At 55.8% G+C, this 24,387-nt stretch overlaps 1 protein-coding gene and 1 long non-coding RNA gene across 2 annotated transcripts in view; both read right to left on the reverse strand.

Annotated features, from left to right (window-relative positions):
* Positions 1 to 6,112, reverse strand: part of LOC141271177 (uncharacterized) — a 45,936-nt gene extending 39,824 nt beyond the window's left edge. The window contains exon 1 of the long non-coding RNA XR_012321856.1: positions 5,873 to 6,112. This is a non-coding gene — a long non-coding RNA (uncharacterized lncRNA). The remainder of the gene's footprint in view (positions 1 to 5,872) is intronic.
* Positions 6,113 to 9,314: 3,202 nt separating this feature from the next.
* The window catches only part of SMC3 (structural maintenance of chromosomes 3), a 44,811-nt gene continuing 29,738 nt past the window's right edge, over positions 9,315 to 24,387 (reverse strand). The window contains exons 25-29 of the mRNA XM_073684739.1: positions 11,814 to 12,026; positions 11,548 to 11,739; positions 11,271 to 11,448; positions 10,867 to 10,973; positions 9,315 to 9,736 (exon numbers count right to left, since the gene is read on the reverse strand). Coding sequence (XP_073540840.1) covers positions 9,665 to 9,736; positions 10,867 to 10,973; positions 11,271 to 11,448; positions 11,548 to 11,739; positions 11,814 to 12,026 — 762 coding nt within the window. The 3' untranslated portion in view covers positions 9,315 to 9,664. The remainder of the gene's footprint in view (positions 9,737 to 10,866; positions 10,974 to 11,270; positions 11,449 to 11,547; positions 11,740 to 11,813; positions 12,027 to 24,387) is intronic.

Below are 24,387 nucleotides of genomic sequence, written 5' to 3' on the forward strand. Positions count from 1 at the left end.
CATTCCTTAGGATCTGGCTATAACTAGTTTTACTATACTTTCAGAACAAAGGAAGGCATCTCTATATCAGAGACAACACCCTGTTATTTCTGAATAACACTCATAAAGCTAATATTAAAATACAAAATTATCCAAGATATATGAATTGTCTAAATAATAAAGTAAAGTATAAATATTTACCATAACAATTCCTCCCTTTTTATTATTTACAGACAATTTATCCATCAGGTACTTTCCCATGCTATGGGAGCCTGGAGGGGACAAATCCTGTTCACTGACGAACATCTTGTTTGTAAATCTCGTCATACATGTTTACTAGAGGAGCACTGTGATGTTTAGCAGATGTGATATTTAGCTCTATGATGTCTGATCTTATGCATCTCTTTACATAGTGTCGTCATAACAAATATACCAGTTCTAGCGGTTACATACACTAGTAGTACCAACATTTATGTAATGAAAGGGTAAATGAATATACTCTTCTTCCCTATCCCCATTTCCACTATATGAGGTCTACCATTCGGTTGGATTGTCTGCAGCTCGTTTCTATAGGGAATGTTTGGGGACAGCATTTGTATCTAGGACACCATGCAGAAGTATGAAGGTTGCAGGCGTAAGGTGGGCTAAGGTGCAGGTTCCCTCTGCACCCGGGAGAAGCCATTTATCAAAAGTATCTTTGTGGAAACCGCTATAGTTGAAAGCCTCATATGGGGTTGAGGGCACTGTGAGATATGGCATCAGTCAGTGGATATTGGGGTATGGGTGCATATCCAGCAGTTCTTAGGACAGTCTTTAGAAACTATGTCTCGCAGCAGGACTTGGTGATACTTATCAGTTTCTTGTCCCAGTCCTCTCCTCCTTTAGTATCTCACTGAGAGCTAGGGCAAGGGATACAATTGCTACCAGCATAGTCCAGTGGGGCAGGGTCATCATCTTTGCTGCTCCCAGGAATCAGGACCTTTTTCAGTGGCTGGCGTGGATCCAAGTGTCTTTGCCTTGGAGGTTGACAGAATTAGCAGTGGTCAGTAGTTAAAATGTCTCACTGTATCTGGGCTCAGTGGTCTCTTCATGTCTCTTGACCACGACCCAGTCTCCTGGTACCAGTGTGTGTGTGTTGCTTGGGGTCTGGCATGGAGGAAAGAACACGGTTATGAGTAACAATTAGTGTTGAGCGAGTATGTTCTATTAACCCTTTCGCCGAGTATGATGGGGCCGAGCTCCGAGTATTTGTAGCTGCTCGGTGATATGGTTGAATCGCTCCCGTGTGCATGATTTGCAACTGTTTGACAGTTTTATTACATGTCAGGAATGTCTATTTCTTACACATTCCTCACATGTAATAAAGCTGTCAAACAGTTGCAAATCATGCACATGGGAGCGATTCAACCATATCACCGAGCAGCTGTAAATACTCGGAGCTCGGCCCGAGCATACTCGGAACAGAACATACTCGCTCAACACTAGTAACAATCAGATATTTGTGCAACTCCAAGACACATTCAGTGAGGGAACTGTAGGAGACCGGCAGCTGCTGAGGGAAATACAACCCTGTCTTAGGGACACCACCAAACAGTATTTCACCAGGGACAGCTTCTCTCTACCCCTTGGGGCTGTCCTCACTGAATATAATGCAATGGGAAAGCAATCTACCCAGGACAAGTGTTTCCTCCCTGCCCTTCTGGATTGTTAACTTCAGAATACCGTTAAGGCGTTCCACCTTCCCACTACTTAGTGAGTCATAGGGAAATGGAAAACCTGTTCAATCCCCGGAGTGGCCATAATCTGTTTCATCAGTTCTCCAGTGAAGTGTGTCACGGTCACTCTCTATGTTTTCGGTTACCCTATATCTACAAACCATCTCACTCATCAAAATTTTGTTTTGAACTTTGGTCACGGCTCAAGCTTCAGGCAACCAAGGTAAGAGATCGATGCATACCAGGACGTATTCATAAGTACCCACCTTAGGTAGTTGGATGTAGTCCACCTGCAGTCTCTGAAATGGGTAATCTGGTTTTGGCGTGCATTTTGTCAGACTCGAATAGGTCTACCGGAGTTATGTTTCGCACAAACTAGACATACTTTGTTAGCAGCATTTGGGAACCCTGGGGCGCACCAGTTTTGTAGCACCACTGCACAAATAACACGCTTTTGAGTTGTGCACCGGGGAAAAGTGCTAGGACAGCCATCATGAGAAACAGGCAGCGTGGGAAGCAAATCCTGGTGTTTACCTGTCATAACCCTGACTCTGACTGTACAGCACCCGCTTTGGCCCATGCGTTCTGTTCGTGTGGGGGAGCCTGGGTCTGGAAGACCCGCAGTAGTTCACAATCAATGGTCACTGGGGCCGGTGCGGTGACAGTCTCCTCTGTGAAAAGGGGCTTCCCGCAATCTCGGTCACTAAGTCCCCTAGCGGGGCCGTGTCTGCTATGGCCAGTATTCAGTGTGTGCGCCGATAGCTGCCCTTCGGGGAAGGGTGAGTGCTGCGAGTAGCTGCTCTACCGCCTCATAGGTTTGCCAGCAGAGGTCAGGAAATTACGGCGGCGGCAAAGTCCTGTGCGACCCTTTAAAACATATCTCGAGTCCGAAAATACATAAATCTCTTTACCTTTTCCCAGATTGCACGCTGCAACAGGCGCCTTCAGCACAGCCTCTGGTGCAGAGTAGAGGGAGGAGAGTGGTTCATGTATTACTGCCTTACCATTGGGGACTACTGCATACCCGGTGATGAACCGTCCTTGATCACTGTCCCAAGCTCTGGAACCATCTACAAAATACTCAGCAGAGGGGTTAATGAGGGCACATCAGTGATATGTAACAAGCCCTATGTGTCTGCTTCCATCAATGCCTGACAGTCATGTTCATGTGTCAATGTCACACTGAGATTCCTCATCTGCTAGTTTGAAAAACAGGGGCAGATTTTGGCTCACAGTCACTCCCTCTTCCCCACCCTGATCTTCCTCCCTTTTCTAAATCCACTGGTAATAACGTAGCTGGGTTTAGAACATTACAGCGTTTGATAGCTATATGTGGGAATATTAAACAGGGAAATTATAGGGACAATAAGATCTCCTCTCTGGAGCTCTGGGACGTTATCATACATCACTGCATTCTGGACAGCACTTATAGGGTGCTACTTTATACAGAGTGATGGACACCTGGTTTGTCCAGGGCTGTAGGAAGTGTCAGGGACAAGAGACTACACAGTAGACCTTCGTCTATGGGGTGGTCATCTTGGGGCCATTTGCAGGCTCCAACTTTCTGCAACACTTCGGTCCCTAACAAATCAAAAGATACATCAGGGGAAACTAAAACCTGGATCACAATTGAAATTGAATCATGCAAATTCAGTCAGAGGGGCTGAGACATTTGTAATTTAGTAGCTCGTCCCTCTACCCCTTCACAAGTGACATATTCGGTGGACAGTATGTCTTCTGAAATGAGTTCTTGCACTAATACTGTACTGGCAGCTCCAGTATCTATCATGAAAGTAACAGTTTGTAACTCCTCAGAGAAATGGGGACAATGAGTGTGGGTCCCTGAGGGGTGACAATGGGGCACAGTGAGACATCTGGATTGCCAGTTTCCTATGAGGGGTTCAGAATAGTAGCTGTTGATTCTGCAGGACATTTAGCCATAAAAAGCCCTATTATTTTTTTTTTTAATTTCTCCTTTCTTTCCCACGACACCAACATGTACTTTGCTGCAGTCTCTATTTTTTGCTTCCCCCTCTCCCCCTCCTTCTTCCCTTTCTTGCTGCAGGGTCCTAATTAACTCTTTCTTAGACATGCTTTCTACTTCAGCACCCCAGGCTGAATCCTTCAGATCAACTGGCGACTAGTGCTAACTACGGTCTGGACTATATGTCTAAGACCATTCATGAATCATTGCAGCAATAGTAAGGGATCACTGTAAAATGTCTGAGACTAGATCATCCCACGTAGCCCGATATGCCTCCTCAACACCATGGAGAAGCATTATAAATGTTAGGGGGGCCGGGAGCTGGGCACAAAGAGTGATAAGCTCACTAGGGGACCAGGGCCAATGTATTATGCTTTTGGCTATACTTATGGTGGATCATGTACCAGTAGTTTATTTTCTATCCTAAGAGGAAGAAAGTGTACATGACTCGTGGTCCTCATGGGGGCAGAGGCACCTTGGACATCCATGGACATGGGGACCCACAGGACACAGTAATTAACCCCACGGGGATTCTGTACACAGTATCTGCAATTCCTGCATAATGCAAGGGTGTCACAAAGGATGCAAGTTTTACATCAATTACAGAGACTACAGGGATCTCTGTATTTTCATGTATCATAGATTACATACACAGTTCTATGTCTTTTTTTTTTCCCCTCTGATTTACGTTCACTCATTGAGAGACGCTTTGAATACTTCTAACCAAATCCTAGCCAGCTCAAGTCTGCTCTTATCTATCTTCCAGTAATCCTTCCCAATTGCAAAAAACACTTCTCCCATTCCTACTTAGTCTTTTCACTATATCACATGCATGGACAAAGGTGGTACCTCTCAGACTGCTTACTTCCCTTCAGTTGCCAGTCCTCATGACTGCAACTTTAATGCCCGCAGTTAACCGAAGAACTGATTGGGCCCATAGAGAGTCTTAACCGTAGAAAACTCTACTCTTCTCCCAGCTTCCAATTAGCTCGCAAGAGATGGAATTCAACTCCCAGAACCAAAATGTTCTCGAAAAAGAAGAATTTTAGAAGATATCAACATCAGGTAACCAACCCTATGTACCCATGCAACTTTGATACATAACCAAACAAATAACAATCCAAAAACTATACTACCAATAGTTATTGCGATTACTTCTTCCACTAGTCAAAATAACATGTCATGGGAGAATAAGTTATTTTTCTACAAAACCTTTGTTCACCTCCTCTGATTCAGACAGATTACATCTAGGACAAAAGAGGAGGGAGTTACCTAGATCAGAGCATAATGGCAGGTTTTAAGTACTGCAATACAAGGAGTTCCCTTCAACATCCTGCAGGGGGCACAGCTTGACAAAGAAATCTGTGTTACGGGCCCCTCTCTGGATATACTGGCTAGATAGATTACAACTCCTATTATTACATTTTCTCTCTTGAGTTCACACAGCAAGGACACCAAGGATGATGATTCATCAGAACTAGTTCACATAAAACAGAGCACAGGCACTGAGGACAACGATTCGGATTCATCAACACAATTTTACAATACATCACACTCAATCCACACTCCACAATCGTTGGAATAAAATCCTCCTGCTGTATTCAGGCTAAGGCTGCATTCAGCGCCTCTTTCAAGAGAGTGCCCTTATCAATTTACAGGAGACAATTAATACCCTCAGAGTACTACCTTACCGTGAAGGATGCCTCTGTTATGAACAGTCACACTTCCCTGATCCTGTTAGGGACCAATTTTTCACTTCATCACATGTAGAAGGAACACACCTAATGGGATCCCTTATCAATCAGAGACCGTAGTCCCTTATTGGTCATCCAAAAATCATTCAGTCCCACATTCAAGGATCCTCATAGTCTACAACAATATCACTCCAGACTTTACAATCACATAGACAATGAGGACAACATATAACAATCCTCCGACTTCTGAAATATACAGGCAGAATTGCAAAGTTGCCTGACCAAAATCGTTGGGTAACATTGGAATCCTTGTCACTTCATTCAATCATCAGTTATACATCTAGAGACACATTGAAACATATGACAGACCACAAAATATACAAACAAAATTCAAATACCGGCAAAGGTTCAACAGAGATTGTCTTGTTCGAACCACCAATTACCCGTCTTGGAGCCCTCTAGGTAACACTGGATTTTTAGTAACACAATGGGTTACTCACCGTGGATCATCAGTCACTGTTCCGAGAGATATCCTTGCAGTCGGGTCCAAAAGAGGTCCAGTTCTGACAATCTCGGGTTTTTAGCACCAGGTAATGATGGAGAAACCTATATAAAAAGTTTTAGGGGAAACTCAAAGGGTTTCACATGTATGCCAGTTTTCATCAAATCAGGGAGCCGATCGATCGGAGACAAGAGAAACACACCAATTCTGTCTGTGTTCCCAACTTGCCCTCAGATGCCTGGTTACAAGTTTTTATTACAAACCACAAAGACAAGGAAAGTGGGAATGGCTTACAATACCTAAAAGGAAGATAAGTTGGGAAAAAAACAAAGTCGTAAATTATGTATTCTGCTGCAGTCCTTAAGATCTGGCTATAACTAGTTTTACTATACTTTCAGAAGAAAGGAAGGCATCTCTATATCAGAGACAACACCCTGTTATTTATGAATAACACTTATAAAGCTAATATTAAAATACAAAATTACCAAAGATATATGAATTGTCTAAATAATAAAGCAAAGTATAAATATTTACCATAACAGTATAAAGATGGCCATGATACCTTCCCTGATGAACATAACATCACCGATTATGGGACTAGAATCTGTTAATAGGATGTGTATTAAGGAAACAAGACAGATTGCCGTATGTGGAGTCGGGAAGGATTCTTTCCCCCAACATGATTAGCATCTATCTCATGGGATTTTCTACTCCCGTAACAGAACTGTGTGATGTTATAGGAAGAAATCAATAGATATATGTTTCCCTACAACCATAACTTATGAAAGAGTCCCCACTTTAGCACTTAAAGGGAATCTGTCACCCCTGGGAGATATCTGACCTCCACTATGGCCATACAGGGTATAGAAAAGTAAATCTATACTTACCTGTATGGCCCATAGTAGAGGTTTGATTGCAGAGAAAAGCGCTTTAATCAATTCTACTTTGTACAGGCTTGGCGTCCGGGGTACGCCAAGCAATCCCCGCCTATGTGCTTATTATTCCCCCAAATCCTCGTCTATATGCTTATCATATCCCCCCCCCCCACCCCTGCACGTCACAGGGCCCTGTGACAGGCTGTGACGAGCACTGTGCTCCCTGACTACCATGGCATGAACAAAGCGCCGCTCACATAGAGCGCGCTTTGCTTCATCCCAGCCCCGTCTGCCTATGCACTGCGCCGCAGGTTTCTATTGCGCAGGCGCCAGGTAGTCACTGTCACTTCCCGGCACCTGCGGAATAGAACCCTGCAGCACAGAGACAGGCCGGGATGAAGCAAAGCGCGCTCTATGTGAGCTCTATGTGAGCGGTGCTTTGCACATGCCCGGGGAGTCAGGGAACACAGTGCACGTCACAGGGCCCTGTGACATGCAGGGGAGGGGTGGAATATGGTAACTAAGCAAATAGGTGAGGATTTGGGGGAATAAGCACATAAGCGGGGATTGCTTGGCGTCCCCCAGACGCCAAGCCTGTACAAAATAGAATTGATTAAAGCGCTTTTCTCTGCAATCAAACCTCTACTATGGCCATACAGGTATGTATAGATTTACTTTTCTATAACCTGTATGGCCATAGCAGAGGTCTGATAACTCCAAAGTGGTGACAGAGTAGCTGAATTGAGACTGCTGTTCCAAACAGAAGAAATAAAATACTAGGCCAATCCGAGCAAAGAATGAGGCAAAGGAAGCTAGATCTGGGTCCAGGACTTTATAGCTGGAGTCGAGGCCAGACACAAAAGTGTGAAGTGGTAGCCGACAACACAAGGTACAAGACACGAAGCCGGCACCTCGAGTCCCAAGGCCCCAAAAAGCCAGCGGCCCAAAGCACTGTGAGGCACAATGAGGACAATAAAACACTACAAAGCACAGCAATGCTCTATGAAGCCCAATGATGCACTATGAATCAGAGGCACCACGAATGAGGCACAACAAGGCACAGAGGTACAACGATGCACTATGAGGCATAAGGGTGCTCAATGAGGCACAATGAGGCATAAGGGTGCTTGATGAGGCACAATGAGGCACTAGAGTCATGCTTGAAGGAGCTAGACAAGAGGCCATACTCAGAGTTACATTGCAGAGAGTAATCAACTGAATTCAGGATAAACCTCCACCTTGAGTAGTAAATCTCGTCAGACTGGCCCCATCTGAAGGAGCTAATTAATGAGGCGCAGCTGGAGGGCAGACTTCACGGAGGCAATGTGCTGTATTCACACAATGTGCCTCCTATGGATGGAGTAGCTAAGCTGCAGCACTCGTTTTCTCATTTTTGTTTGAATAAACATGCTCAGCAGAAGTCAAACTCTGAAGCCCAATCATGAGGCCCTGTGCAGCCATGACATGCGACAAACTGGAGTCAAATCATGAGATGTAGCCCAGACATGTGGTGTAACTTTAACCCAGAGGTCTGAGGCCTAGCTGCGTATCTGAAATCAAACCTCAGAATATGAGGCTCTAGGCCCAGCTTCAGCATAAGGTTTGCATCAGCCCAGAGGCCTAGCCCTTCCAAACATTACACCATGCACTTACCTGTGCTGGCTCCACATCCGTTAAGAGGAACAGGGGGAGCTGGTAATGCCGCGAGCCCACCATGGAGGGAAGCGGAGTCACATCACAAACGCTGCATTACTGCAGATGAAGTATAGGCTGGCTTCTTCTCTGTTTTTAAATAGTTCGCCCTGCCTCGAGCACTCTCTTGGCGCCACTGGAAGCGCACGCACACATGGCTGGAACCCGCGCAGGAGGCAGGCGCAGAAGCCGAGAGCCCTCGCCGGAGGGAAGCGACTCCCAAGCCAGGAGCAGCGCTACACTGACTGGGCTGAAGGACCCCCGTTCGGGGGGTGTCAGCCGTGGACCTCTTAAAAGGGAGAAGCGGAATCTGAGCCGCCCAATCCCCTGCTAGAAGGTACATTCCTCCTGCACTCCTCTTCTTCCTCTGTTTCCTCACAGGGGCAGGAAAAACCACTGGAGGGTGGAGGGGCCTTTTAACCTCTCTGTGATCCTGTCCCGCTATAGGTCAAGGAAGGACGACCTCCATTGGTGCTGTGCAGAGGGATGTATTGGAAAACAGGAATTTTATCAAAACTGCAGCAAGCAGCCCAGTAAGTGATACATCACTAGAATCGGGGTTTCTGCCCCTACATCATGCTGCTCTCAGATTACATTGCACCTTGTAGACCCCCACAGATTGGTGCAGAGAAATACACGACATTATGGCAGTGTGAGCGCAGCTGTGAAGAGCACGGGGCACTTGGGAGAGGAATGTCCGATGGGCTCCTGTAATCGCTCTCCACCTCATATGACTCTCTGGAATGAGCCGGCATTGCTGACTGATGATTAAATGCCTTCTGTCTGGAGTGACAAGTGGATCCTCTCCACCAGGAAAGGCCACAGTCCAGACGCTTCCAGATGAGCGGCGAAAGAGAAATCTTATACAACCAATTTACCAAAGACGTAAAATCAACAGTTTATTGACAATACTTAAAAAGAAGGTTCGCACGAAGCAAAAAAAAACAAGGTAAAAACAAGGATTGAAATGTAAATTTAAAGCATAAAAACATGGAAACGCTGAGAGGGCAGGAAAATAACAAGACGCATAAAAACCACAAAAAAAAAAAAAGAGCACAAGTTCATGGTACAAAATATGGAAAAACCTGCGCTGCAACATATTAAAAACAGCTCCTGGAACAAGACTAAACGAGAGCAAAACTTTACAGTTTTTAAATATACAGAACCTGATGCAAAATCAACAACAGGTAACACTTTATACAAGGTCCTGGGGCCGGCGGCGATCAGCCGTGCGTCGTGTCGTCCTCCACAAAGTCCTTGGCCTGCTCGGCTGAGATCACGTCAATGTGACTGACCTGGGGGGTGAAGGAAAATAAATGACTTCCTCCGTTTTTCTCCTCTGCACAGACGGTGATATCGCTCCGGCCCCCCATCTACACGCCTGGCATTTCAAGTGCATTTGTGAACATGTTATCAAGAGAGAAGCGCAGCACATGGCAGCGCGCAGCACATGGCAGCGCGCCGCTCCGTTATCTGACACTTGCAGGGAATTCTCCCCCTGTAATAACAGCCAAATCTCAGCAGCGAGGCCGGCGTCCTATATCACTGAGCACATACTTACAGGCTGCGAAAATACAGGACACGCTGCCGAGATTACAGATGGCATTTCTGAGGGGTTTATTTTTATACAGCGGCGCCATATACAAAATAATAAAAAAAAAAAAAACACGTTTCCTGCCTTATTCTGGGGTTTAATTTCATGTAGGTGCAACCTCAGGGACTACAATATTAAGGCACCAGTCATTATATACAGTATATTAAAGAATTATTTTATTAGACGCTTGCCTCTATTGGGGCCAAAGTAAATGTCTGCGAGTTCCACGGAGAGATGTCTGGGCAGCGAACTGTGTGCGATTCATTTATTGTGCCACATTTTCTATGTATTTGTTGCCAGAGATTTGTCTTCAGTGTCTCCCCCTAGTGGCGGCACTATGCTGCAGCATGTTATATAATCATGGGAACTCTAAGCAGAACACTAAGTATCGGTGCTCTGTCCAGAAAGAAAATGAATGAACACCCTGGACAGAGCATTGATACTTAGTGTTCTGCTTAGTGTTCCCATGATTATATAACATCTGGCATACAAGTGTCCGAAATGCACCCACTCTGGGTATAGTTGTTTAACCCCTTAGATGCTGTGGTCAATAGCGAACAAAGCACACAAACAGTTTGACAAAGGGGGGAGAAAACAGCTTTGTTCAGGGACTGAAGGGTATTTACGCAATTTCTCCTCTTTAGAGGTAAAGTCTTAAGTAAAATCTTAGGACAACCAAAATGTTTAATACAGAGACCCTTCAATAATATACTCTACCGATCTCCAGTGTCCGGACCTTTCACTATATGCCCGAACACATAATACACGCAGAAAACAGAATTTGCACATGATCATAGTAAACTTTTCACCCTCTCTAGTCCCGACACTCACCTTGTTCCTGAATTTCACCCCATAAAATTTGTCAGCGGATTCCAGCAGTTCTGGCCTGAAGGTGGTAGTAATGAACTGCGCGTGTGACGCGAGCTCCATGATCATATCTGGGGGTGGAAGGAGACAGACAACATGGAGGAACCACCGACATTTCTCCTTAAACAAATTCTCAGCACTAAATTGTATGACTGGTGTAAAGACACCAAGCTGATGACACAAGACACCGGGCCGCTACAATAGATCATTATTTCTGACCATTTTACGTCACCAATGACTAATTTTTGCAATAAGAATGGGATTTGATAAACTCCTTCACAACATGGTGAATTGCCCATTGTATCTGCCACTCACCCAACGGCCAAGTTTAGGTTACAACAGCCGTGGCCACTCAGTCTCCGTCTTACCTGACACAGCCTTTCTGTGCTGAGCATCCAGAGCCTGGTCAATCTCATCAAAGAGGTAAAAGGGAGCCGGATCACATTTCTGGATGGCAAAAATCAGAGCCAGCGCCACTAGAGACTTCTGCCCTCCAGAGAGCTGCTGCATCTCTCTCATCTCTGCTTGCTTCCCTGTAAACGAGACCTAGAAAAGAGAGAGCAAGGAGGGTTAGAGAGCAGGCATCAGAGAAGAGACAGCAAACACAATATTCCCTCAGTGTGGATGCCAACACTTCATAGTTACCCGGATCCCGACACCAGTGAACTGGTCGACAGATGGGACGCTGCTCTGTGAGCTGGAGCCCTTCTCGCTCTCGGCATTGCCCTCCCCTTCATCCTGAGACTGACCCCCTTCCACGTCTCCTTTCTTCATCACCAGCGTGGCCTTACCGCTCGGCACCAGCTTTGTGAACACTTCACTGAAGTTCTTTGACACCTAGGAGAACAGTTTTGTCAGGTAACAAGTCTACAGATGGAAGGGTCATCACAAGAACTAGGAGAGCGTCAGACCTGCTTGAAGGTGAGCTGGATGGCTTCATATTTGCGGAGCTCCAGGACGTTCATCAGCTCCATGATGGACTTGTGGCCGCGGTCCAGCTCTTCCTGACGTTTGATCAGCTTCTCTTTCTGCTCGGAGAAGTTCACAAACTGGTCCAGAGCTTTCTTGTTGACGTGACTGTACTTCTTCAGCTCAGTGTTACACTGCTCCAGTTTACGGAACAACTGGAAACAGAAACAAAGCAAAAATGAACAGACTAATGGTCGGATATTCAAAGGCTGCACATCATTAACAAATTATTTTTTAACTTGTTAAAAGAGTAATACTGCAAAATGCTTGTAAAAACATGTAACTTTTTAAGCCTACATTGTACTGCTTGCTGCCTAGGTACTGCCACTTCTGAAGTATCAGAAGTGGGTGGTTTCCTAGGCAATGAGCGACTACAAGCGCTGACTGCACAGCCTGCATGTGATGCTGTACAGCTGTCCGGATCCACTGGATCCAGCTTACATCAGCACCCTGTGCTTCCCCGATGCTACAGAGGAAAAGCTGCTCTGCTTACAGCACGGCACAGCGTGACAGCAACGCAGCCATGCCGCCGCACCAAACTGTACATCTGCAGGACACCGCCCCTTTAATATCAAAGGGACTTAAATGATTATCAGTCATTATAATCCTCCGTCTGATAAGGAAACTGCTGTGAACGCTTACAGAAAAGGCTAAAAATAGTGCCAGTGGTCAGTGTGAATACGGCTTAGTTCCTAATTATTATATATTTTTTTTTTAATAAATGTCGTGATATGGAAAAACAAGCAAAACCATCAGGTAAACATGTATTTCTAAAAAAAAAAACAAAAAAAAAAAACCCCAAAACATTGAACTCAAACTTAAATTGTAATTTCTGGTGCAGGGAAGTGACAGGCGTTGGTCGACCTTTTTACATTGATAGCCATTGATCAGGGGAGCAATCGGGGCAGAGCAGCACCGCACAGTAGTACGTGGCAACGCAGCCCGTAGAACTGCACAGAAGCACGTGGCACCGCAGCCCGTAGAACCGCACAGACGCACCGCAGCCCGTAGAACCGCAGACGCACGTGGCACCGCAGCCCGTAGAACCACACAGACGCACGTGGCACCGCAGCCCGTAGAACCGCACAGACGCACGTGGCACCGCAGCCCGTAGAACCGCAGACGCACGTGGCACCGCAGCCCGTAGAACCGCACAGACGCACGTGGCACCGCAGCCCGTAGAACCGCACAGACGCACGTGGCGCCGCAGCCCGTAGAACCGCAGAGACGCACGTGGCACCGCAGCCCGTAGAACCGCAGACGCACGTGGCACCGCAGCCCGTAGAACCGCACAGACGCACGTGGCACCGCAGCCCGTAGAACCGCACAGACGCACCGCAGCCCGTAGAACCACACAGACGCACGTGGCACCGCAGCCCGTAGAACAGCACAGACGCACGTGGCAACGCAGCCCATAAAACCACACAGACGCACATGGCACCGCAGCCCGTAGAAGCACGTGGCACTGTAGCCCGTAGAACCGCACAGACGCACGTGGCGCCGCAGCCCGTAGAACCGCAGACGCACGTGGCGCCGCAGCCCGTAGAACCGCAGACGCACGTGGCACCGCAGCCCGTAGAACCGCACAGGCGCACGTGGCACCGCAGCCCGTAGAACCGCAGACGCACGTGGCACCGCAGCCCGTAGAACCGCAGAGACGCACGTGGCACCGCAGCCCGTAGAACCGCACAGACGCACGTGGCACCGCAGCCCGTAGAACCGCACAGACGCACCGCAGCCCGTAGAACCACACAGACGCACATGGCACCGCAGCCCGTAGAACAGCACAGACGCACGTGGCACCGCAGCCCGTAAAACCACACGGACGCACGTGGCACCGCAGCCCGTAGAAGCACGTGGCACTGCAGCCCGTAGAACCGCACAGACGCACGTGGCGCCGCAGCCCGTAGAACCGCAGACGCACGTGGCGCCGCAGCCCGTAGAACCGCAGAGACGCACGTGGCACCGCAGCCCGTAGAACCGCACAGACGCACCGCAGCCCGTAGAACCACAGACGCACGTGGCACCACAGCCCGTAAAACCACACAGACGCACGTGGCACCGCAGCCCGTAGAACCGCACAGACGCACCGCAGCCCGTAGAACCGCACAGACGCACCGCAGCCCGTAGAACAGCACAGACGCACCGCAGCCCGTAGAACCGCAGACGCACGTGGCACCGCAGCCCGTAGAACCGCAGAGACGCACGTGGCACCGCAGCCCGTAGAACCGCACAGACGCACCGCAGCCCGTAGAACCGCAGACGCACGTGGCACCACAGCCCGTAAAACCGCACAGACGCACGTGGCACCGCAGCCCGTAGAACCGCACAGACGCACCGCAGCCCGTAGAACCGCACAGACGCACCGCAGCCGGTAGAACCGCAGACGCACGTGGCACCGCAGCCCGTAGAACCGCAGACGCACGTGGCACCGCAGCCCGTAGAACCGCACAGACGCACGTGGCACCGCAGCCCGTAGAACCGCACAGACGCACGTGGCGCCGCAGCCCGTAGAACCGCAGAGACGCACGTGGCACCGCAGCCCGTAGAACCGCACAGACGCACGTGGCACCGCAGCCCGTAGAACCGCACAGACGCACGTGGCACCGCAGCCCGTAGAACCGCACAGACGCACCGCAGCCCGTAGAACCACACAGACGCACGTGGCACCGCAGCCCGTAGAACAGCACAGACGCACGTGGCAACGCAGCCCATAAAACCACACAGACGCACGTGGCACCGCAGCCCGTAGAAGCACGTGGCACTGTAGCCCGTAGAACCGCACAGACGCACGTGGCGCCGCAGCCCGTAGAACCGCAGACGCACGTGGCGCCGCAGCCCGTAGAACCGCACAGACGCACGTGGCACCGCAGCCCGTAGAACCGCACAGACGCACGTGGCACCGCAGCCCGTAGAACCACAGACGCACGTGGCGCCGCAGCCCGTAGAACCGCAGAGACGCACGTGGCACCGCAGCCCGTAGAACCGCACAGACGCACGTGGCACCACAGCCCGTAGAACCGCACAGACGCACCGCAGCCCGTAGAACCACACAGACGCACGTGGCACCGCAGCCCGTAGAACAGCACAGACGCACGTGGCACCGCAGCCCGTAAAACCACACAGACGCACGTGGCACCGCAGCCCGTAGAAGCACGTGGCACTGCAGCCCGTAGAACCGCACAGACGCACGTGGCGCCGCAGCCCGTAGAACCGCAGACGCACGTGGCGCCGCAGCCCGTAGAACCGCAGAGACGCACGTGGCACCGCAGCCCGTAGAACCGCACAGACGCACCGCAGCCCGTAGAACCGCAGACGCACGTGGCACCACAGCCCGTAAAACCACACAGACGCACGTGGCACCGCAGCCCGTAGAACCGCACAGACGCACCGCAGCCCGTAGAACCGCACAGATGCACCGCAGCCCGTAGAACCGCACAGACGCACCGCAGCCCGTAGAACCGCAGACGCACGTGGCACCGCAGCCCGTAGAACCGCAGAGACGCACGTGGCACCGCAGCCCGTAGAACCGCACAGACGCACGTGGCACCGCAGCCCGTAAAACCGCACAGACGCACGTGGCACCGCAGCCCGTAGAACCGCACAGACGCACCGCAGCCCGTAGAACCGCACAGACGCACCGCAGCCCGTAGAACCGCACAGACGCACCGCAGCCCGTAGAACCGCAGACGCACGTGGCACCGCAGCCCGTAGAACCGCAGACGCACGTGGCACCGCAGCCCGTAGAACCGCACAGACGCACGTGGCACCGCAGCCCGTAGAACCGCACAGACGCACGTGGCACCGCAGCCCGTAGAACCGCACAGACGCACGTGGCACCGCAGCCCGTAGAACCGCAGACGCACGTGGCACCGCAGCCCGTAGAGACGCACGTGGCACCGCAGCCCGTAGAGACGCACGTGGCACCGCAGCCCGTAGAGACGCACGTGGCACCGCAGCCCGTAGAGACGCACGTGGCACCGCAGCCCGTAGAGACGCACGTGGCACCGCAGCCCGTAGAGACGCACGTGGCACCGCAGCCCGTAGAACCGCACAGACGCACCGCAGCCCGTAGAACCGCACAGACGCACCGCAGCCCGTAGAACAGCAGACGCACCGCAGCCCGTAGAACCGCACAGACGCACGTGGCACCGCAGCCCGTAGAACCACACAGACGCACCGCAGCCCGTAGAACAGCACAGACGCACCGCAGCCCGTAGAACAGCACAGACGCACCGCAGCCCGTAGAACCGCACAGACGCACCGCAGCCCGTAGAACCGCACAGACGCACCGCAGCCCGTAGAACCGCACAGACGCACGTGGCACCGCAGCCCGTAGAACCGCAGACGCACGTGGCACCGCAGCCCGTAGAACCGCAGACGCACGTGGCACCGCAGCCCGTAGAACCGCAGACGCACGTGGCACCGCAGCCCGTAGAACCGCACAGACGCACGTGGCACCACAGCCCGTAGAACCGCAGACGCACGTGGCACCACAGCCCGTAGAACCACACAGACGCACCGCAGCCCGTAGAACAGCACAGACGCACCGCAGCCCGTAGAACCGCACAGACGCACCGCAGCCCGTAGAACCGCACAGACGCACCGCAGCCCGTAGAACCGCAGATGCACGTGGCACCGCAGCCCGTAGAACAGCAGACGCACGTGGCACCGCAGCCCGTAGAACAGCAGACGCACGTGGCACCGCAGCCCGTAGAAGCACACAGACGCACGTGGCACCGCAGCCCATAGAACCGCACAGACGCACGTGGCACCGCAGCCCATAGAACCGCACAGACGCACCGCAGCCTGTAGAACCGCACAGAAGCACGTGGCACCGCAGCCCGTAGAACCGCACATGGCACCGCAGCCCATAGAACCGCAGACGCACGTGGCACCGCAGCCGTAGAACCGCAGACGCACGTGGCGCCGCAGCCCGTAGAGACGCACGTGGCACCGCAGCCCGTAGAACCGCACAGACGCACGTGGCACCGCAGCCCGTAGAACCGCAGACGCACCGCAGCCTGTAGAACCGCACAGAAGCACGTGGCACCGCAGCCCGCAGAACCGCACATGGCACCGCAGCCCGTAGAACCGCAGACGCACGTGGCACCGCAGCCCGTAGAACCGCAGACGCACGTGGCACCGCAGCCCGTAGAACAGCAGACGCACGTGGCACCGCAGCCCGTAGAACCGCACAGACGCACGTGGCACCGCAGCCCGTAGAACCACACAGACGCACGTGGCACCACAGCCCGTAGAACCGCAGAGACGCACGTGGCACCGCAGCCCGTAGAACCGCACGTGGCACCGCAGCCCGTAGAACCGCACAGACGCACCGCAGCCTGTAGAACCGCACAGACGCACGTGGCACCGCAGCCCGTAGAACCGCAGACGCACGTGGCACCACAGCCCGTAGAACCACACAGACGCACGTGGCACCGCAGCCCGTAGAACCACAGACGCACCGCAGCCCGTAGAACCGCACAGACGCACCGCAGCCCGTAGAACCGCACAGACGCACCGCAGCCCGTAGAACCGCACAGACGCACGTGGCACCGCAGCCCGTAGAACCGCAGACGCACGTGGCACCGCAGCCCGTAGAACCGCAGACGCACGTGGCACCGCAGCCCGTAGAACCGCAGACGCACGTGGCACCGCAGCCCGTAGAACCGCACAGACGCACGTGGCACCACAGCCCGTAGAACCGCACAGACGCACGTGGCACCACAGCCCGTAGAACCACACAGACGCACCGCAGCCCGTAGAACAGCACAGACGCACCGCAGCCCGTAGAACCGCAGACGCACCGCAGCCCGTAGAACCGCACAGACGCACCGCAGCCCGTAGAACAGCAGACGCACGTGGCACCGCAGCCCGTAGAACCACACAGACGCACGTGGCACCGCAGCCCATAGAACCGCACAGACGCACGTGGCACCGCAGCCCATAGAACCGCACAGACGCACCGCAGCCTGTAGAACCGCACAGAAGCACGTGGCACCGCAGCCCGTAGAACCGCACATGGCACCGCAGCCCATAGAACCGCAGACGCACGTGGCACCGCAGCCCGTAGAACCACACAGACGCACCGCAGCCCGTAGAACCACACAGACGCACCGCAGCCCGTAGAACCGCACAGACGCACGTGGCACCGCAGCCCGTAGAACCGCAGACGCACGTGGCACCGCAGCCGTAGAACCGCAGACGCACGTGGCGCCGCAGCCCGTAGAGACGCACGTGGCACCGCAGCCCGTAGAACCACACAGACGCACCGCAGCCCGTAGAACCGCACAGACGCACCGCAGCCCGTAGAACCGCACAGACGCACGTGGCACCGCAGCCCGTAGAACCGCACAGACGCACGTGGCACCGCAGCCCGTAGAACCGCAGACGCACGTGGCACCGCAGCCCGTAGAACCGCAGACGCACGTGGCACCGCAGCCCGTAGAACCGCAGACGCACGTGGCACCACAGCCCGTAGAACCGCAGACGCACGTGGCACCACAGCCCGTAGAACCACACAGACGCACCGCAGCCCGTAGAACAGCACAGACGCACCGCAGCCCGTAGAACCGCAGACGCACCGCAGCCCGTAGAACCGCACAGACGCACCGCAGCCCGTAGAACCGCAGATGCACGTGGCACCGCAGCCCGTAGAACAGCAGACGCACGTGGCACCGCAGCCCGTAGAACCACACAGACGCACGTGGCACCGCAGCCCGTAGAAGCACACAGACGCACGTGGCACCGCAGCCCGTAGAAGCACACAGACGCACGTGGCACCGCAGCCCATAGAACCGCACAGACGCACGTGGCACCGCAGCCCATAGAACCGCACAGACGCACCGCAGCCTGTAGAACCGCACAGAAGCACGTGGCACCGCAGCCCGTAGAACCGCACATGGCACCGCAGCCCATAGAACCGCAGACGCACGTGGCACCGCAGCCCGTAGAACCACACAGACGCACCGCAGCCCGTAGAACCACACAGACGCACCGCAGCCCGTAGAACCGCACAGACGCACGTGGCACCGCAGCCCGTAGAACCGCAGACGCACGTGGCACCGCAGCCGTAGAACCGCAGACGCACGTGGCGCCCCAGCCCGTAGAGACGCACGTGGCACCGCAGCCCGTAGAACCGCAGACGCACCGCAGCCTGTAGAACCGCACAGAAGCACGTGGCACCGCAGCCCGCAGAACCGCACATGGCACCGCAGCCCGTAGAACCGCAGACGCACGTGGCACCGCAGCCCGTAGAACCGCAGACGCACGTGGCACCGCAGCCCGTAGAACAGCAGACGCACGTGGCACCGCAGCCCGTAGAACCGCACAGACGCACGTGGCACCGCAGCCCGTAAAACCACACAGACGCACGTGGCACCGCAGCCCGTAGAAGCACGTGGCACTGCAGCCCGTAGAACCGCACAGACGCACGTGGCGCCGCAGCCCGTAGAACCGCAGACGCACGTGGCGCCGCAGCCCGTAGAACCGCAGAGACGCACGTGGCACCGCAGCCCGTAGAACCGCAGAGACGCACCGCAGCCCGTAGAACCGCAGACGCACGTGGCACCACAGCCCGTAAAACCGCACAGACGCACGTGGCACCGCAGCCCGTAGAACCGCACAGACGCACCGCAGCCCGTAGAACCGCAGACGCACCGCAGCCCGTAGAACCGCAGACGCACGTGGCGCCCCAGCCCGTAGAGACGCACGTGGCACCGCAGCCCGTAGAACCGCAGACGCACCGCAGCCTGTAGAACCGCACAGAAGCACGTGGCACCGCAGCCCGCAGAACCGCACATGGCACCGCAGCCCGTAGAACCGCAGACGCACGTGGCACCGCAGCCCGTAGAACCGCAGACGCACGTGGCACCGCAGCCCGTAGAACAGCAGACGCACGTGGCACCGCAGCCCGTAGAACCGCACAGACGCACGTGGCACCGCAGCCCGTAAAACCACACAGACGCACGTGGCACCGCAGCCCGTAGAAGCACGTGGCACTGCAGCCCGTAGAACCGCACAGACGCACGTGGCGCCGCAGCCCGTAGAACCGCAGACGCACGTGGCGCCGCAGCCCGTAGAACCGCAGAGACGCACGTGGCACCGCAGCCCGTAGAACCGCAGAGACGCACCGCAGCCCGTAGAACCGCAGACGCACGTGGCACCACAGCCCGTAAAACCGCACAGACGCACGTGGCACCGCAGCCCGTAGAACCGCACAGACGCACCGCAGCCCGTAGAACCGCAGACGCACCGCAGCCCGTAGAACCGCAGACGCACGTGGCACCGCAGCCCGTAGAACCGCAGACGCACGTGGCACCGCAGCCCGTAGAACCGCACAGACGCACGTGGCACCGCAGCCCGTAGAACCGCACAGACGCACGTGGCACCGCAGCCCGTAGAACCGCACAGACGCACCGCAGCCCGTAGAACCGCAGACGTACGTGGCACCGCAGCCCGTAGAACAGCAGACGCACGTGGCACCGCAGCCCGTAGAACCGCACAGACGCACGTGGCACCGCAGCCCGTAGAACCGCAGACGCACGTGGTACCGCAGCCCGTAGAACCGCAGACGCACGTGGCGCCGCAGCCCGTAGAACCGCAGAGACGCACGTGGCACCGCAGCCCGTAGAACCGCACAGACGCACGTGGCACCGCAGCCCGTAGAACCGCACAGACGCACCGCAGCCCGTAGAACCGCAGACGCACGTGGCACCGCAGCCCGTAGAACCGCAGACGCACGTGGCACCGCAGCCCGTAGAACCGCACAGACGCACGTGGCACCGCAGCCCGTAGAACCGCAGACGCACGTGGCACCACAGCCCGTAGAACCACACAGACGCACCGCAGCCCGTAGAACAGCACAGACGCACCGCAGCCCGTAGAACCGCAGACGCACCGCAGCCCGTAGAACCGCACAGACGCACCGCAGCCCGTAGAACCGCAGATGCACGTGGCACCGCAGCCCGTAGAACAGCAGACGCACGTGGCACCGCAGCCCGTAGAACCACACAGACGCACGTGGCACCGCAGCCCGTAGAAGCACACAGACGCACGTGGCACCGCAGCCCATAGAACCGCACAGACGCACGTGGCACCGCAGCCCATAGAACCGCACAGACGCACCGCAGCCTGTAGAACCGCACAGAAGCACGTGGCACCGCAGCCCGTAGAACCGCACATGGCACCGCAGCCCATAGAACCGCAGACGCACGTGGCACCGCAGCCCGTAGAACCACACAGACGCACCGCAGCCCGTAGAACCACACAGACGCACCGCAGCCCGTAGAACCGCACAGACGCACGTGGCACCGCAGCCCGTAGAACCGCAGACGCACGTGGCACCGCAGCCGTAGAACCGCAGACGCACGTGGCGCCGCAGCCCGTAGAGACGCACGTGGCACCGCAGCCCGTAGAACCACACTGACGCACCGCAGCCCGTAGAACCGCACAGACGCACCGCAGCCCGTAGAACCGCACAGACGCACGTGGCACCGCAGCCCGTAGAACCGCAGACGCACGTGGCACCGCAGCCCGTAGAACCGCAGACGCACGTGGCACCGCAGCCCGTAGAACCGCAGACGCACGTGGCACCGCAGCCCGTAGAACCGCAGACGCACGTGGCACCACAGCCCGTAGAACCACACAGACGCACGTGGCACCGCAGCCCGTAGAACCGCACAGACGCACCGCAGCCCGTAGAACAGCAGACGCACGTGGCACCGCAGCCCGTAGAACCGCACAGACCCACGTGGCACCACAGCCCGTAGAACCGCAGAGACGCACGTGGCACCGCAGCCCGTAGAACCGCACGTGGCACCGCAGCCCGTAGAACCGCACAGACGCACCGCAGCCTGTAGAACCGCACAGACGCACGTGGCACCGCAGCCCGTAGAACCGCAGACGCACGTGGCACCACAGCCCGTAGAACCACACAGACGCACGTGGCGCCGCAGCCCGTAGAACCACAGACGCACCGCAGCCCGTAGAACAGCACAGACGCACCGCAGCCCGTAGAACAGCACAGACGCACCGCAGCCCGTAGAACCGCACAGACGCACCGCAGCCCGTAGAACCGCACAGACGCACCGCAGTCCGTAGAACCGCACAGACGCACCGCAGTCCGTAGAACCGCACAGACGCACGTGGCACCGCAGCCCGTAGAACCGCAGACGCACGTGGCACCGCAGCCCGTAGAACCGCAGACGCACGTGGCACCGCAGCCCGTAGAACCGCACAGACGCACGTGGCACCACAGCCCGTAGAACCGCAGACGCACGTGGCACCACAGCCCGTAGAACCACACAGACGCACCGCAGCCCGTAGAACAGCACAGACGCACCGCAACCCGTAGAACAGCACAGACGCACCGCAGCCCGTAGAACAGCACAGACGCACCGCAGCCCGTAGAACAGCACAGACGCACCGCAGCCCGTAGAACCGCACAGACGCACCGCAGCCCGTAGAACCGCAGACGCACGTGGCACCGCAGCCCGTAGAACCGCAGACGCACGTGGCACCGCAGCCCGTAGAACCGCACAGACGCACGTGGCACCACAGCCCGTAGAACCGCAGACGCACGTGGCACCACAGCCCGTAGAACCACACAGACGCACCGCAGCCCGTAGAACAGCACAGACGCACCGCAACCCGTAGAACAGCACAGACGCACCGCAGCCCGTAGAACAGCACAGACGCACCGCAGCCCGTAGAACAGCACAGACGCACCGCAGCCCGTAGAACCGCACAGACGCACCGCAGCCCGTAGAACCGCAGACGCACGTGGCACCGCAGCCCGTAGAACCGCAGACGCACGTGGCACCGCAGCCCGTAGAACAGCAGACGCACGTGGCACCGCAGCCCGTAGAACCACACAGACGCACGTGGCACCGCAGCCTGTAGAACCGCACAGAAGCACGTGGCACCGCAGCCCGTAGAACCGCACATGGCACCGCAGCCCGTAGAACCGCAGACGCACGTGGCACCACAGCCCGTAGAACCACAGACGCACGTGGCACCGCAGCCCGTAGAACCACACAGACGCACCGCAGCCCGTAGAACAGCACAGACGCACCGCAGCCCGTAGAACCGCACAGACGCACGTGGCACCGCAGCCCGTAGAACCGCAGCCGCACGTGGCACCGCAGCCCGTAGAACCGCAGACGCACGTGGCGCCGCAGCCCGTAGAGACGCACGTGGCACCGCAGCCCGTAGAACCGCACAGACGCACCGCAGCCCGTAGAACCGCACAGACGCACGTGGCACCGCAGCCCGTAGAAGCACACAGACGCACGTGGCACCGCAGCCCGTAGAACCGCAGACGCACGTGGCACCGCAGCCCGTAGAACCGCACAGACGCACGTGGCACCGCAGCCCGTAGAACCACACAGACGCACCGCAGCCCGTAGAACAGCACAGACGCACCGCAGCCCGTAGAACCGCACAGACGCACCGCAGCCCGTAGAACCGCAGACGCACCGCAGCCCGTAGAACCGCACCGCAGCCCGTAGAACCGCACAGACGCACCGCAGCCCGTAGAACCGCACAGACGCACGTGGCACCGCAGCCCGTAGAACCGCAGACGCACGTGGCACCGCAGCCCGTAGAACCGCAGACGCACGTGGCACCGCAGCCCGTAGAGACGCACGTGGCACCGCAGCCCGTAGAACCGCACAGACGCACCGCAGCCCGTAGAACCGCACAGACGCACGTGGCACAGCAGCCCGTAGAACAGCAGACACACGTGGCACCGCAGCCCGTAGAACCACACAGACGCACCGCAGCCCGTAGAACCGCAGACGCACGTGGCACCGCAGCCCGTAGAACCGCACAGACGCACCGCAGCCCATAGAACCGCAGACGCACCGCAGCCTGTAGAACCGCACAGAAGCACGTGGCACCGCAGCCCGTAGAACCGTACATGGCACCGCAGCCCGTAGAACCGGACGCACGTGGCACCACAGCCCGTAGAACCACAGACGCACGTGGCACCGCAGCCCGTAGAACCACACAGACGCACCGCAGCCCGTAGAACAGCACAGACGCACCGCAGCCCGTAGAACAGCACAGACGCACCGCAGCCCGTAGAACCGCACAGACGCACGTGGCACCGCAGCCCGTAGAACCGCAGACGCACGTGGTACCGCAGCCCGTAGAACCGCAGACGCACGTGGCACCGCAGCCCGTAGAGACGCACGTGGCACCGCAGCCCGTAGAACCGCACAGACGCACCGCAGCCCGTAGAACCGCACAGACGCACGTGGCACCGCAGCCCGTAGAACAGCAGACGCACGTGGCACCGCAGCCCGTAGAACCGCACAGACGCACCGCAGCCCGTAGAACCGCACAGACGCACGTGGCACCGCAGCCCGTAGAACCACACAGACGCACCGCAGCCCGTAGAACAGCACAGACGCACCGCAGCCCGTAGAACCGCACAGACGCACCGCAGCCCGTAGAACTGCACAGACGCACCGCAGCCCGTAGAACCGCACAGACGCACCGCAGTCCGTA

The sequence above is a fragment of the Phyllobates terribilis genome, unplaced genomic scaffold, assembly GCF_046119375.1.
Source record: "Phyllobates terribilis strain yellow unplaced genomic scaffold, ASM4611937v1 Scaffold_5__5_contigs__length_657084704, whole genome shotgun sequence".
Lineage (NCBI taxonomy): Eukaryota > Metazoa > Chordata > Amphibia > Anura > Dendrobatidae > Phyllobates > Phyllobates terribilis.